Source organism: Manacus candei, unplaced genomic scaffold (assembly GCF_025592945.1).
Source record: "Manacus candei isolate 608988 ecotype Guabito, Panama unplaced genomic scaffold, ASM2559294v1 h1tg000057l, whole genome shotgun sequence".
NCBI classification, from domain to species: Eukaryota; Metazoa; Chordata; class Aves; order Passeriformes; family Pipridae; genus Manacus; species Manacus candei.
Window position 1 is genome coordinate 7,494,614 of NW_026138105.1, and position 15,495 is coordinate 7,510,108.

General features: G+C 42.7%; 1 protein-coding gene across 1 annotated transcript; it reads left to right on the forward strand.

The window, feature by feature from the left end:
- The first annotated feature begins 12,855 nt into the window (after positions 1-12,855).
- MC3R (melanocortin 3 receptor) lies at positions 12,856-15,114 on the forward strand. The gene has a single exon (XM_051803346.1). It carries the CDS (start codon positions 13,259-13,261, stop codon positions 14,234-14,236), a length of 978 nt encoding a protein of 325 aa, XP_051659306.1. The 5' UTR covers positions 12,856-13,258; the 3' UTR covers positions 14,237-15,114.
- Positions 15,115-15,495: the final 381 nt, after the last annotated feature.

A 15,495-nucleotide genomic window follows, 5' to 3' on the forward strand; every position in this document is an offset into this window, starting at 1 on the left:
GGAATGGTGCTGAAAAACAGAGGAAGGCAGAGCTCCTCGTGACTCCATCACATGAAGGGGGGGTTGACTTTGTACCACCAGAATACCAAGGGTGCTGATCAGCAGAAAGGAATGAAGGGAGACATGCTGGGGGCAAATCAGGAAAAAAAAAACTGGGGGAGAATAGATGAGCAATAAACAGAAAACAGTTTGTTTTTCTAAGAAAGAGGAAGAAAAGGCTGAAAGGACAAGAAGGGGCAGAGCATCCACTCCAAAGAAAGCACACTGCAGTTGTAACACTCCTTAGACCAGGTAAATCAAGGAACTGACTGAGATACTGGACAATAAACATCCTCACGTTAAGGGTTGGTGTGAGAAAGGACTTACATGTGCTGCTCAGTGACCAAATGAGAGGCTGTGCCTTGAACTGCAACAATCCCTTCAGCTCAGCCTGGATCTCACAGGGACAAGAGACATGAGGCTGAGAAACTTCTGGTGCACAGGAGACCAGCAGAGAGGTAGGATGTTGGGTTTGCTCTTTACATTAAATCTTTATGGTTATCAGCTGGCTAAGCACTGGCCTTCTTCCATCTGTTGTCTGTCTGCAAGTCCATCCATCCATCCTTCCTTCCTTCCTCCCGTGAGCTCATTCCTCCTGCCATGGAAGTTTCATGGTTTAGGAGCTTTCAATAATTTTATTTTAGTTGCTATTTTAAAGCAACCAGTTTGGCAATCCTGGGGGCCTGACACCCTTCATTTACCACATGAGCTGCCCTGCCAGGGAGCTCCAGATCATAGCTGAGACACCTTCAGCTCCTCTGTGCCCCCTCTGAACTCAGCAATGCCAAAAAACAGAGCTGGGAATCACTGATAGGACAAGGGATGAGGGAGGAGTGGGGAGCCTGGTCCTCCTCACACCTCTAAGGGATAATTGTCTTTATTTTTAAAGAGACAGAGATATTTGGGGCTATATGACAGGGATTATTTAGGTTTTCAGGATGAATAGAGCCCTTGCAATGTTCTTTGAGTTCACTGAAGTTTGGCTCAGTGCAGAAGCCAAGAAGTAAAAAAATAGAAACCCCTAGCAACTCAAAAAAGATTACTAAATATTATTACCTAAAAATCACCTGTGCTTGGTAACATAAGCAAAAGTCCAGTATTTTGAAGCAAAGAAGATCTTTTGGGCTGAAATGGACACCCTCCTCTTCATTTCACATGGTGGGGAACTGTGGCAACCAGATCTGAACGGAACTGGAAAAGCAACCAAACATGTTGGAAGGAAACCCTGCCAGGGTGTTTTGGTTTTGCTGTTTCCTCAGGGATTATCTAGCACAGAAATTGATGGTACTGCAAATTCTAGTATTTCTATTTGACCTAATTTTGATTCTGGTTTTAAGCAAGAAAAATATCGATGCACAACAGTTTATGCTCCACTGAACTGGGAGGTCCCCTGTGCATTAAGTGCAAGGGGGGAAAAAAGGGTGGGGGTAGTGAACAGAAGATGAGTAATTTAAAATTGAAATTTCTGACAAGCAAGTGAGTCTGTGAAACTAAATTCAGGTCGAGGGTGACATCTAGTGATGCTCAGCACACAATCCTCTCACAAATTCTGCCCGTTTTTGCAGTATTCTCACCCATTAATCTTTCCCAAGGTACACAGCTCCACCCAACTTAGCTTGTTCTATGTCTCTACAAATTTTTTTCTTAAACTGGAAGCAGAAATAATACATTTCAATACAAAAAACGAACAGTTTGTGTTCAGTTATTCCTATTGAAATCAGGCTCCTGTCCAAAACCTGGTCCAGTCTTTCCTGGCAGGGTCAAGAGGGAGAATTTCACCTCAATTCTCAATTTCACTTTGTTTTTATTATTTAGTTTATAGCTGTGACTATGAAATAAAGCCCGAGGAAGACAGGAGGCAACTGGGAGGGATGAGGTGGCTTGGACAGGACAGTGGCAGAGTGTCCAACCCAGCTGGACACTCAGATACCCAGGGAAAGGAGGCACTGGAGCTGTGCAGTGGAAGCCCATGTGAGCCAGGCTGGCTGGACATGTGGCAAACTTAAATTTTCCGTATGTTTCACCAGAAATATCATAAAACAAATATTTTCCCATAAAATGTGGGTTTCAAAATTTTTCAGGCAATATGAGTGAATTTTTGAATCCATTCAACGTGTCCATTTTGGTAAACAGAGAATTCAGAAAAGGAAAAAATAGAGTAGGAACTAGGAGACAGAGATAATATATCTACTCATTAAAATGAAGAAGTTGGTACACGATGCCTAGTTGATGAAGATGTAATTTTTTGGCTTCTTTTGTAAAAGCAGATATTCTTTTCTCATTCTTCACTTTTTTTGTACAATACAGCTGCAAAGCACAGTGGCAGCTTGATACATAAATAAAGGAAATCTGTCATTAGCAGTGAGCTATTAGTTGTTCCTCTGTGAATTGGTGATGCACAAACTACTTAGCTGCTGAATTTTGAACAACAAAATGTTTCCAGCAGTTTTCTGTCTTTGACAGTGGTTCATTGTCACCATCAAGGAGAGAAAAGCAACAACCTACATGTTTCTAAAAGTAACAATTCTTCATCTATCTGAGCAATTTCCTTTAACTTCCTACTGTGTGCAACAAACAGTAATAAAGGAAATCATGGAATCATAGAATGGCCTGGGTTGGGAGAGATCTTAAAGACCATCTCGTTCCAACCCCCTGCTGTGGGCAGGGACACCTTCCACCAGATCAGGTTGCTCCAACCCCCATCCATCCTGGCAGCACAGAGGTAAAATCACTTACCTGAAAGGGGTGAGCCAACCCTGACAAGGAACACTTTGTAAAATTATGATGAAGTAACAAGCCCCAGCAGTGAAAAGTTCTTCTCAGGTTTAATTGAAGCTCAGTGGCCTTTAGGCAGCACAGATCACTCCTGCCTCCCCTACAGCCTGTACCTTAGAGTCAAGAAAGCTTTGCTCAAGCTGGTGACACTACCCCAATTCATATTTTAACTCATTTTTTCAACTGCTTAAAAGATATTTCATGCAAAAATCTCGTCCTCTGAGTATATCTGGTGGTGTCCCCCTGTTAATACTGGTGTTGCATTCAGTGACACACATGAAAGTTAAGTTAAAACCACACTATTCCAAGGTAAAAAGTGACAGCTCTGTGACACAAGATGGCACCAGACACTACCTGAACTTCAGGCTATTAAAAAGTGCACCATCAAAGCAGTATAAAATCGAAGAGCCATATATGAAGGTTTAAATGGGATGAGAGAGAATATGACAAACGCTTCAGTGACTGTGCCCAGGGTGTCCCCCAGCTCCTGGGAATGGCTGGGGCTCAGCAGGGGCAAGCAGCGAGTGCTGGAAGCTTCTAAATAGCAAGAAATTGGCTGTGGAATCAAAGAGAGAGCTAAAGCGACCCTGAGGGCTATGAGAGTAAGTCGGATCCCTCTTCTGAAAGCTGCAGCATCCTTTAATGAGGTACAGGGGAGTCAGAGGAATCAGGTTCCTCTGCACTCCAGGATGGCCTTTGCATCCTGGAAAGAGCTCTGTGACCAAAGGATGCCTCTCATCCCACAACCTCCTTTTGAAACTTTGAACCTTTCATCAATCAAAACAGATATTTTGGTTTTGACAAAAGCTAATATTAAAAAGGATGATAGATTAGAGCTGCCTCCTCACCTTCCCCCATTTCATTCTGATCATGGCATCCCAGACTGGGACAGCTCTAGTACAGTCCCCTCCTCTGTTTTCCATCTTGGGTTGCAAGTGCCAGGGTCAGAATAATGCAAAAGGCATTATCTCTGTGTCTCAGGTCAGGGATGTTGCTGGCTGAAGCTACACTTGTAGATGCCCATCTGTGCCCAGGCTTTAGTCAGGAATGTTGCAAACAGTGACCAAGCAGTCACCAAAATCCTCACCCTTTATGCACTCAGTGGTGTAATTTAAAGCTCAGCCAAGGCAGTGAGTCGCCAAAACTTGAACAAACACGTTTGAAAGGCCATCCTTTCTGAAGTGGGGGCTGTGACACATCACAACACTGAGAACACAGCCCAGCTCCCTAGATGCTGGCTTTAAAAATGATTGACAAAATTGGTGTTCAAATGAGGAAATTCGTGGAAATAAAACTTGCCTTTGAGCAGCCCCTTTTGACACAGCCTCTGGAAGAGCATCCCCAAGAGAAGAGGCCTGAGGGCACAGCCCTGGGCAGCAGCAGCAACAAAACACTGAAATGGGCTAAATCAAGCCCTGGTGATTTTCCCTTCAGGAGTTATTCATCATTATCCCCTGTTTTACAATGTAGGGAGCACTCAGCTGCACTCTCTTCTGTGTTATCAGCCATAGCTGCTATTAGGAAACCTAAGCCCCCAATGTTAGCCAGTGGCAGGTTGTTACTAAGAGCTTTTTTAAAATTCCAGGCTTGGTGTCAGTGAGTTAGTCATCATCAGGCTATTTGCTAAGCTATGGAGAGAGCAGAGGGACATCTGCAGGGCTTGGTTGTGTTCAGTTATCACTTCCCACTTCATGGGGATATTGAAGGAAGAGATTACAAGAAAAATACCTGCCCAGCTACAGAGGAGAACACAGGATGCTCAGACTCCCAGACAATGAGCTTCCTGCTCTGCTTCCCATGGAGTGAGAGGGAAAGGAGAACTATATTTGGGGGGAAAAAGGTATCTTGTAATTGAGATATAGGAATAAGGCATAAATCAGATCTCCATTGTGAAATGGTAAAAACAGTATTTTATGCCCTGACATTTAATTAACCAGTGAAGGAACAATAACCCACTAGGCAGGGAGTAAATTTATAGCAGTGACAGACCTCCAGACACCCTGTCAGCAGAGAGTCTCTCCAGACCTTCCATACCAGCTGGCATGGCTTGGAGGAGGAAAGGCAGCATTGGCTCACATAAAGAAAACCCTTTGTAATATTATCCCTATGTATTGTATTTAGACACACTTACTATGTATACATATATATATATATATAAATTAATTAGTAACAACCAGTCCAGAAAACAGGGGGAATAATAAAGCACAGGTTCAGAAAAACCAAATTCAGGGGAAGCCAGGAGGGGTTTGAAGGTTTACTCTGCAAAAGTTAGTGAAGCAGTGACACAAAATGCTTCCATGAATGAGAGAGGTCCTGAGGTCAGGCTTGGTTGGTTTAAGGTTCTGGCATCTGGCCTAGAAGAGCAAGGAGAAAAAACATTTTAGGAAGTTTCTAAGCAGCCACAAAAGTGGCCTTGGTGAATTCAGCTGCAATTTTCTTATTTCTGCCATCAGAAGTTGTTCAAGATGAGTGACAGGGGAACCTTTTCATCACAATGGCTTTTCTGGTCAAGACAGTGTTCAGTACAAACAAAACCTTAAATATCCCCTTGTTCTCTTGTGTTGAATAGGAAAATATGCTATTCAGAAACACCTAACTAGAGATTACTATTAAATACAAAGATATGTAAATAGCCTTGTGTACTTGAACTGAAAAAAAGGAAAAATAAGAAAGAAGAAGAAATTGTATGAATAACTACTTGTCTCTTCTGTTTTCTGTAATAAATGGACACAATGTTACATGAATCATATTTGCTTCCCAAATCTATTTTGCTTTCCAAGTCAAAAAGATTCTGTTTCTGACAGAAAATATTCCCTATTAACACTCCGTGGTTTGACATTACTCAAAACAACGGGCTCATATTTCAAATTTCAGAGTCTAGAAAACCTCTGAAACCTCTCTAACCCTGAAGAGCATTAAAGTCCCATTTTACTGTTGAAGGGCAGCAGTGTGTTTGTTTAAGAGAGTTGTTTGCTATTCCCAGTTATCCCCAAACCATAATAAGTAAAGATTGCCTTGCTCTGTTCTGGAAGTTATTTCCAAAGAAATGCAGATAAAAGCAGTGGGGTTGAATTTTTTTTTAACTGTAGAATGGTATCTTCCAAACACAAAAGGAGTAGAACAGAAAATCCTTGAACAAAAAAAGAAAGGCAGAAGTTAGACCTAACTGGTAATTAAAATTAAAGGATAAGTTCTGACAGCTTCTGTCACTATTTTGGAAAAAGCAGCTGGGAGAGCTCTTCTGTAGCCAGAAAGAGAAAATCACCCATCCCACAGCCTTTCCCACCTATTTCAGGAAAATCCCATACACTGAAACGTGGCTGACAACCAAGTACTTCACAATCTCACAGAATCATTAAGGTTGGAAAATGACCCCAAGGTCATTGAGTCCAAATTTTGACTGATCCCCACCTTGTCACCCAGCCCAGAGCACTGAGTGCCACATCCAGTCATTCCCTGGACACCTCCAAGAACAGGAATTCCACCACCTCTCTGGGCAGCCCCTTTCAATGCCTGACCACCCTTTCCAGGAAGAAATTCCTCCTGATGTCCAACCTGAACCTCCCCTGGCACAGCTCAAGGCTGTTTCCTCTTGTCCTGTACCTTGTTCCCTTGGAGCAGAGCCTGACCCCCTCAGGTTCCCCCCTCCTGTCAGGGAGTTGGGGAGAGAGAAAGTCCCCCCTGAGCTTCCATTTCTCCAGGCTGAGCCCCCCCAGCTCCCTCAGCCTCTCCTCATATGATTTACTCTCTGGACCCATTGCCCTTCTCTGGTCTGGTGACTGGCACTGCAAACAATCCATCTCTGTCAGGTGAGAAGTGGCAGCACCAGGGAGAAAAAACCTTCATCAATTTTCTGTTTGTGGGATTTTTTCCTTCCCTCTCGTATGACTTCCCTGGGAGAAAGCAACACTGGACTGCAAGTACAACAACAAATTGAGACACTCTAAGCATCAGCAGAACAATTTGTCCCAATATCCATCCACCCACAGCATCTGACAGCTCAGGAAAATCATCTTGAAAGCTTGCCAGTCTCCAAAGTCTTACAGTTCTCTGTAGTGCCAGGAGTGAGGTCAGTCAGCAGCATCAGGCTTTAAAAGGCCAAATGCACCCTCTGCTCAGCCCCAGCACCACAGAGCAATGAGATTTATAAAGACAAGAGCTTCCAGGGAGATGAGGAAGATATTCCAGGGATTTTTTGGCATTGATGAAGCTGAGTAACAGAAGGCAGCTGGCTCAATCACATCTGCTTGTCTTTCACTCTGTAAAGGAGAGAACAAAACTGATACTGAGTATTATTAGTTTAAAGCACTTAAAATCCCTTGAATATGACAAAGCACCTGCAGGTGCTGGTGAGTGTTTTGCAATCAGGTCTGCTTTGTCTCCTTTTACCCAGGGATGAGAAGAAAAATCATAGATGATGTCCAGAAGTTGAGTCTGTTTAAAATAACCTGTTAACTGGCTGAAATTATAGAAATATTCATCTGAAAGCTCCCTCATTTCAATCATCATCACGTGTCCCTTCTCACTCATCACCAAGTTTGCCAGGCTGCCTCCTCACTGGTGCTTTTTCCTCCAGCCAGGGTTGAAGGAAAATTTGGTGGGTAACATCTTAAATGATGCAAACTCCTAGTGCTTGGTTTCAGCTGGGATTCAGCTGGTTGTATCAGGCAAGGATCTACTCTTCCAATTTGAAAATCTCTTCCAGAAATCTGGTACACACATGTGTAACTTCTACTATCCTCAGCTGATGTCAGATCTTGTCTCAGATCATAAAATAACATCATTAGCTATGTGAGAAGTATGAACAACAATTTCTTGGAGGAACAACATTGAAATCTTTTCAGTATTGCACCTGACACCTGACATTGCACGTGATTCTGCAGTCTGTGACTCTGTTACCATAAGACATTGAAGGAAAAGACAGCATTTTAGTAGACAGCACTTGATCACCTGAGTGTTTAAATCAGTTTCATCACAAGCCAGGTTCTTGTGAGGCTCCTACTTCCACGTTTTTTGGAGTTTTAGAATCTCTAAAACATCCCAAAACTGCATTTCTGCTATTTAGTATAACTTGTGATACCTCCCTGTTTTCAGTGAAAAATAGTAAACAGGTTTTTTTCTTGAACTAAGTCAATACTCAAGCAATTCATGATTTAAAAGGTGAAGAAGATCTGAAATATCATTTACTGCATTTGTCAAGTGTTCTATTATCAAAAACTTAAACTCTACTAAGGCAGCTCTTCAGCACTGAATAACTCCGTGGGTCAGCAGAGAGTTAAGCAACCATCCTGGAGTGCCCAGATGTTGAATTCAAGCACATGTTTACAGATATTCCAAACCAAAACACTCCTGAAATGTGCACAGAATTCAAACCCAGCACACTTTGCTTTGCTAAGATTAAATATTCAATCTTTTAAGTCCTTTTTTATAAAGAATAAAACAGCAGAGGTCTTCAAGAGTTTTTCACTCACTATTTTGGCTACTTGGAACTACAGGAGAGTATTAAATACCTGCTGCTTGGGAGCAAACACATGGGAGCAACCATGTTCTAATTTCCTTCAAAATTTCCACTTTTATCTGCCACAAACTATTGTGGGAAAAGAGTGAAAATAAAGGAAAGTGATATCCATTTATCTACCATTATCAGCTTAATCTCACGTCAAGCATTGCACAAGATTTTTCATTCAACAACCTCACAAGGGAATTTTCTTAGAAAACTCCATTATCCACATTTAGCAGTAAATGTTACTTTCACTTTACCTTTTCCTGAAGATTAAATAATTTCACTAGTGAAGAAACAACTAAATAATAACAACACTAAAAACAAAAAGAAGCTCTACAATATTAACTGCTTTGTAAAACATGTCAGAGGGTTTCACCAAGGAAAACTGGTCATTTCTGCTGGTAGCTTAAACAGCTAAATCTTTGCCTTCATCACAGCCAAAATGACATAAACTATGCTGATATCCTCTTATTTACAGCTTTTTTTTTTCCTTAGGGAAGAACATGAACAAAAGCATTCTCAGTAAGAGACATCCCAATAATTTCCACATTTAGCCCATTTCATCTATGTGGGCTTCAGGTGGGTTGTCCTGACATTTTTTTAAGGGCTCTCATAATTTTTCTAAATATCCATCTGCTCAATATGAAGCACACATAACTTTCAGTACCAGATTCTCAGACTAGATAATAATTTTAAGTTTGGAAGCCTCAGCAAAGAACAGCCCTGGCCTCGGCAGATAAGCAAATATGATGGCAAGGGTGTATCAGAGGATGCTGTAAAGAAATGGTTTGCTGGTTCACAGAGCACTGAAAGTACAGGGCAAACCCCTGACAAATCCAGGCTTGTGCTGATGATACATGAAAAGATAAACTGTCTCATCTTTTCAGGTAAAAAAAAGGAATGGAAATTAGATCTTGCACTTTCCTGGCAAGAGCTCCAATCAGTAGCCCAGAACACAGAACAGTGAAGATCCACTCTGCTCTAAACTCACTCTAAAAGGAAAAGGCCACTAAATATTGTAAAATCTGGGCACAGGTACAGTGTAGTGAGGAGAGACACCTGTGGGTGTCTGTCCAGCTGCCTTGCAGACCCTGGGCAGGCTCAGGCACAGCCAAAGCTGAGACATGAACAGGCTGAGATGCAAAATTCCTGCTGGAGTGAGTCAGAGAAGGCACCAAAACAATCAGAGGGTTGGAGCAGCTCTGCTGTGAGGAAAGGCTGAGAGAATTGGGATTGATCAGCCTGGAATAGAGAAGCTTTGAGGTGACCTAACTGTGGCATTCCAGGACCTGAAGAAGCTACAAGAAAGATGGAGAGAGACTATTTACAGGGACCTGGAGTGACAGGACAAGGGGGAATGGCTTCAAACTGACAGAGAGTAAAGTTAGACAGGATATTAGGAAGAAATTGTTCCCTGTGAGGGTGGTGAGGCCCTGGCACAGGTTGCCCAGAGAAGCTGTGGCTGCACCATCCCTGGAAGTATCCAAGGTCAGGTTGGATGGGGCTTGGAGCAACCTTGGGCTAGTGGAAGGTGTCCCTGCACATGGCAGGGACATATTTTCGTAATAAATTCATTGTTCATTTTTGCAGTCTGGCCTTCAAGCTGCTAAAAATTTTTATTTTTATGGGGTTTTAAATTATTGTTTATAAAAGCACAGAAGAGTGTTTTCTTCAGTTGAACCATCCAAGTTAAAGAATTGGTGGCAACTACAGGGACAGTGACCAAGGACTTCTCTCATTCAGCACATCATGGGATTAAAAGGCTATACTGGAATTTTCAACAGCGGGTTTGTATTGTGAGTGCAGGGAATAAACAAGAGCACAGCTGAAATAGGACCCTGCTCTTGGTGTCAAATAGATGTACTCTCACAATACTTGGAGAGAAGGCTGAGCACAGGAACATTAGTCAGGGACTGCTGAGCCCCAGACAAGAGGTGAGAAGGGTCTTTTAGTCACTGATTTAAAATAGAAGATGGCACTTCACATACATTAACAGAGTTTCAAGGAAACATTCTGAAGTACCACAAGCTTACTGACTCACCACGATCCAGCAAAGCCCAGAGACTCAAAACTTTGACTGGTCCCACCCAACCTGCAGGAGTTCCATCCTGGATCTGCACTGACAACAGCCCTGAGCACATCCCAGGCTGCAGGTTTTCCCCTGGAGGCCTTAGGAAAAGAGGTGGAAGGGGCTACACACAAGGCAAAACTGGGGGAGTACACACAGGATCTCACACCCCTAACTCTCCAATCTTCTCTTCACCAGGTCATGGTGAAGGGAGGACCTAAACCAAGTTACCATTTCAGTTAACATGCCCTGGATTGCAGCAATTGCTACAGCTCTGCTCCCCTACCCAAGACAAGTGGTTTTCACTATCTGGGAGATTGAGGACATGAATGTGTAACATCATTTTAGTGCATTTTAGTGATTTGCCACCCCTCAGATGCAGTGTAGCAATATCCAGGACACAAATCCACTGCCACCCTGCTTGGCACTGCAACAGTCACAGTCACTACCTCTGTCTCTGGCAATGGGGCAGGAACTGACAGCTGAGGGGCAGCAAATTGTTATATAGGTTGCAAAATATATTGTGACATCTCAGATCATGTAGGTTTTCCAATGCTGAGCAGAGAAATCCCCTTACACCTTTTGAAAATAAGGGCTCACACAGTGCTGTCTTTTGCACAAAAGCAACTTTTCCCCATTTTTACAAAGATCTCAGAGTCAGTTTGAGCTTGCTATCAGATACATGAGGCTCTAGCCCACTATTTTTAGCATTTAATGGCAAAGCTGATAGTGCCATTAATCCACTTTGGTATATAACATTCAATTTCCACTTCAAATTGCATCTCAGAGCAAATGGTAGCTTGATTCCTGCTGTCAGATATATTCAGAAATTTATGATGCAACGCATTTAATGACTTCCTGCTCTCAGCTGAAGCTGGGAAAATCTGTAGTAGTCTTTTGAGACAGAGTGGCATCAAGGGATGGAGCATTCTGGAGGGGAGATTTACAGGACTATCACAGGATGTTGCTGAGGCTGTCCAGATGGGCAGCACAGGACTGGAATGTAAATGGCAAAGCACTCCCGTAAATTGGTGTGTATGTGGGTGCCTCAAACCTAAGTGCCCCTCCACCAGCAGGTAGTCCAGAGCCAAGCCCAGAAGGATGTTATCCCTGCAGGGAGAGCTCTCCTGCACGGATGGGAGCCTTTGGATCCTGTACTTGCCCTGGGAGGACACAGCCTCCACCTGCCACTTCAAAAGAGAGCACGCGAGGACAGAGCTGGCAGGGAGGGACACCTGCCCAGCCTTTCTCCTGCTGGGCTCCTGCTCAGCTGCAAAACAACATTTCCAAGGGCAGTGATAGTTATTATTTATTATGTCTAAAAATCACTATCTTGAGCGTACTCCATCAGCTCAAAAAAGCTGGAAACCAGGAACTGAAGCTCAAAACAGAGAGAGCTGCTCAAGACTTAAATCCAGACACTTGGAGAGATGGAATATCTCTTCCCTACTGTGGGATTAGGGGCATGGGGGAGATAGCTTGCTGCTATACTTTTTTTAAGATATTTTCAAGATATCTGGTTTAAAATTCATCACTGTGAATTTAGGGAGAGACCAGTTAAGATCTTTAAAACACTAACTGAACAACTTGGTGAACAAGTCCCCAGCCATTTATTCAACTTAAAATTACTGCACTGAATATTGTCCTTGTAAAACGATCACGTGGAGGTTGAATTTGAGATTTGTTGCGTCTTGCTATTGAATTATGGGTGCATGATAGTAATTCTGTGGGCTCAGAAGGAAACTGGAAAAGATTTGTGACTTTTTGAGCCGTAAGAGAAACCTCAAACATTCGTATAAGTGATATTGGATGGCTTTGACTTTAAAATACTTCTCAAAAGTATGAGTTGTGAAGTATTCAGACACCAGTAGGTGCCATCAAAAAAACAAACTAAGAAAATTCACCAGAGAGATATAGAATGAATAAAGTGCAAGGAAAATCTACTTTATACTTAATGATAAATGAAAATCTCCCTGGTCCTTCATAGGTTTAAATCAGTACAACCCCAGTTAAGACCAGTCACAGTGGGATCCCGTGAGCAAAAGAAGTGGCTGGGGAGAAAAATTCTTTTTTGAAAGAGTAAAGAAAGGAAAGGCACGTGGAAATTTGTTTCACTTCTCCATCAGAGATGTGTCTTCCAGTGCAGGTGCCCAAAGGTGCAGGGACGGTCCATCCCTCCCCTGGGCAGGACCCGGATGCCCAGAACAGGCATAAAGTTTTGCTGGGTGAAAATCCCGCTTTTCCGAGGAATTTTGAAGCCAATCCCTCCTGTTCGGTACCTGCAGAGGGCGCCAGACGGTTTCGGATGTGCTGGGGATGCTGCACCAGGTGCTTGTGGCTGTCAGTCACAAAGGTGCTCGCTCTGGAATGGCCAATGCTCTGCACGGAGGATGAAGTAGGAGTTGTTTTTTCTTTCGTGCACGTATAAATCCCTTAGTTCTCTTTTCCATTCTTGCCACTGAAATAGCAACAGATACTTCGCTGAGCTGGAACATGCTGGCAACAAACCTGCCCCAGCAGACGGGAAAACTCCCTACTTTTAATCACCGGGAGAGCTAAAACCAGCAATGTGCTGCTGCCGATTTTTCCCTGCAGAGGAAACTGATGCCTGCGAGGCTTGAAGCTCACTTTCTTACACAGGAAAAAGCAGTGTGTGACTGACATAAAACTCGCTGTAAATGCATAATTTTTTTTATGTTTCCACTTGTAAAAGTGACCAAAGAAAGGTCCAGCTTGATTCCACCCCATATGCACAGCAGCAGCTTGGAAGGACTTGTTTTCCTTTTTCTTTCTTTTTTCTCCCTTTTTTTCTCTTTTTAACCTGTGCTCTATCAGGTCCATAATCAGTTGTGAATTCAACTCCTTTGCTGACAATGAATACCACACACTCTGCATTTTCATTTCAGCCTGTGCAGCTTAATGTCACCGAAGACTTCAACGACTCCACTCTGAACAGCAGAAGTGGCGATGGATTTTGTGAGCAGGTCTTCATAAAAGCAGAGGTCTTCTTGACTTTAGGGATCATCAGCCTCCTGGAAAACATCCTTGTCATTCTGGCAGTGCTGAAGAATGGAAACCTACATTCTCCCATGTATTTCTTCCTTTGTAGCTTGGCTGTGGCAGATATGTTGGTGAGCATGTCAAACGCCCTGGAGACTGTCATGATTGCAATCCTGAGCAACGGCTACTTGATCATTGATGACCACTTCATCCAGCATATGGACAATGTTTTTGACTCAATGATTTGTATTTCTTTGGTAGCCTCAATTTGCAACCTCTTGGTTATAGCCATTGACAGGTACATAACTATTTTCTATGCTCTCCGTTACCACAGCATCATGACTGTGAAGAAAGCTTTAACCTTGATTGTGGTCATTTGGATTGCTTGTATCATCTGTGGCATCATATTCATTGCCTACTCAGAGAGCAAAACTGTCATTGTGTGTCTCATCACCATGTTCTTTACCATGCTCTTCCTCATGGCCTCCCTCTATGTCCACATGTTCCTGTTCGCCCGCCTGCACGTGAAGCGAATCGCAGCCCTGCCCGTGGAAGGGGTGCCCTACCAGAGGACCTGCATGAAGGGAGCTGTCACCATCACCATATTGCTGGGTGTCTTCATTGTCTGCTGGGCACCTTTCTTCCTCCACCTCATCCTCATCATTTCGTGCCCGATGAATCCATACTGCATCTGCTACACCTCACACTTCAACACCTACCTGGTGTTGATAATGTGCAACTCGGTGATTGACCCACTCATTTATGCTTTCCGGAGTCTGGAGATGAGAAAGACTTTCAAAGAAATAGTGTGTTGCTGTTATGGCATGAGTGTGGGACAGTGCATGCTATAAACCTCTGGCTTTGGGTGGAAAATGCCCACAATAGGTGTATGCATATATATGTATGTATTATCAAGATACACAGCAGCTCACTTTTAATGCAGTGCCTGAAGGAAGGGTGCAGGAAAGAAAAATGCCTTCTACATGATGCCTTGTTTCATACTTTTCAGAATGAGAAACAGTTTCAACTGAATTATATGAAGTTTTTTAAATAGTTATAACAGAAGGAAATCCAGAGTGGTTTAAAAATAGCTTAAGAAACTTACTGGGAAAAACAAATCCTGAAAGGGAATACTACCTTCTAGAGATTGAAATAATGTTCTCTCTACCATTCATTTGTGCCTGTTGCTTTATCTTTGTGTCATCATCACCAAGTCAGTGGTTTCTAAAAGATTTGATTAGTCATCTCTGTGGAAAGGTATTCAGAAGCCCAACAAGTAACAACATTGTTCCACACCTACTCCCATGCCTCCACCTTTTAATGAAAGAACAGACTGATATTTATGCTGTTTGCTATAAAGCAACCCAAGTACAATTTTGGAAGGGTGAAAGTAAACATTTCTCTTGCACTGAGATCAGTCAAATGAAAAGGAATCACAGTATCAGTGACAGTGTGATTTAAACAGCTGCCTGATAAGATTGACTCATATGAAGGCTTTTACATTATTTATTGTAATATAGGAGTATTATATCCTTGAATATTAAATTATTTTTTTAAGCTGGAATGCACTGATTAATGTAGTGTTTGGTCTGTTCATAAAAAGTCACAGAAATCGTCTTTTGATAAACCATCACTAATGAGACCCACAGATCTGACCATCAGGAATAGCTAAAATTCAAAATAATTTGAATCTAGCTTTGTGTAAAAGCTGCATGGAGTCATTACAAATATCCACCTGGCTAAGTTCAGTTCCTGAAAAAATAACATGTTTATAACAGATAGAACTTCTATACATTGAGAAATTAATGTCATGGGTCAGTCTCTTGTTACTTAAGCTTTCCCCTGAACTCAGGGGATGGACACTGGGGGATGGACACTCCTGCACTGGGAACAAGGAAGCAACATGCTCTTTGCCATCATTTCCAAACTCTGTGTGCAAGTCAGTGGCATGTAAAGCACTCAACTTCAGCTGCAGTAATTTAGTCTGTGCCTCTGCTTTTTGTAGGAATAAACCATGTCAGTGGCCTTCAAACAGCACTTTGTAACCGAGCAGAGGCTGATGCAGTTTGTGTGCAACAGGTACAGGCACTAGTGCAGGCAGTGCCAGGCT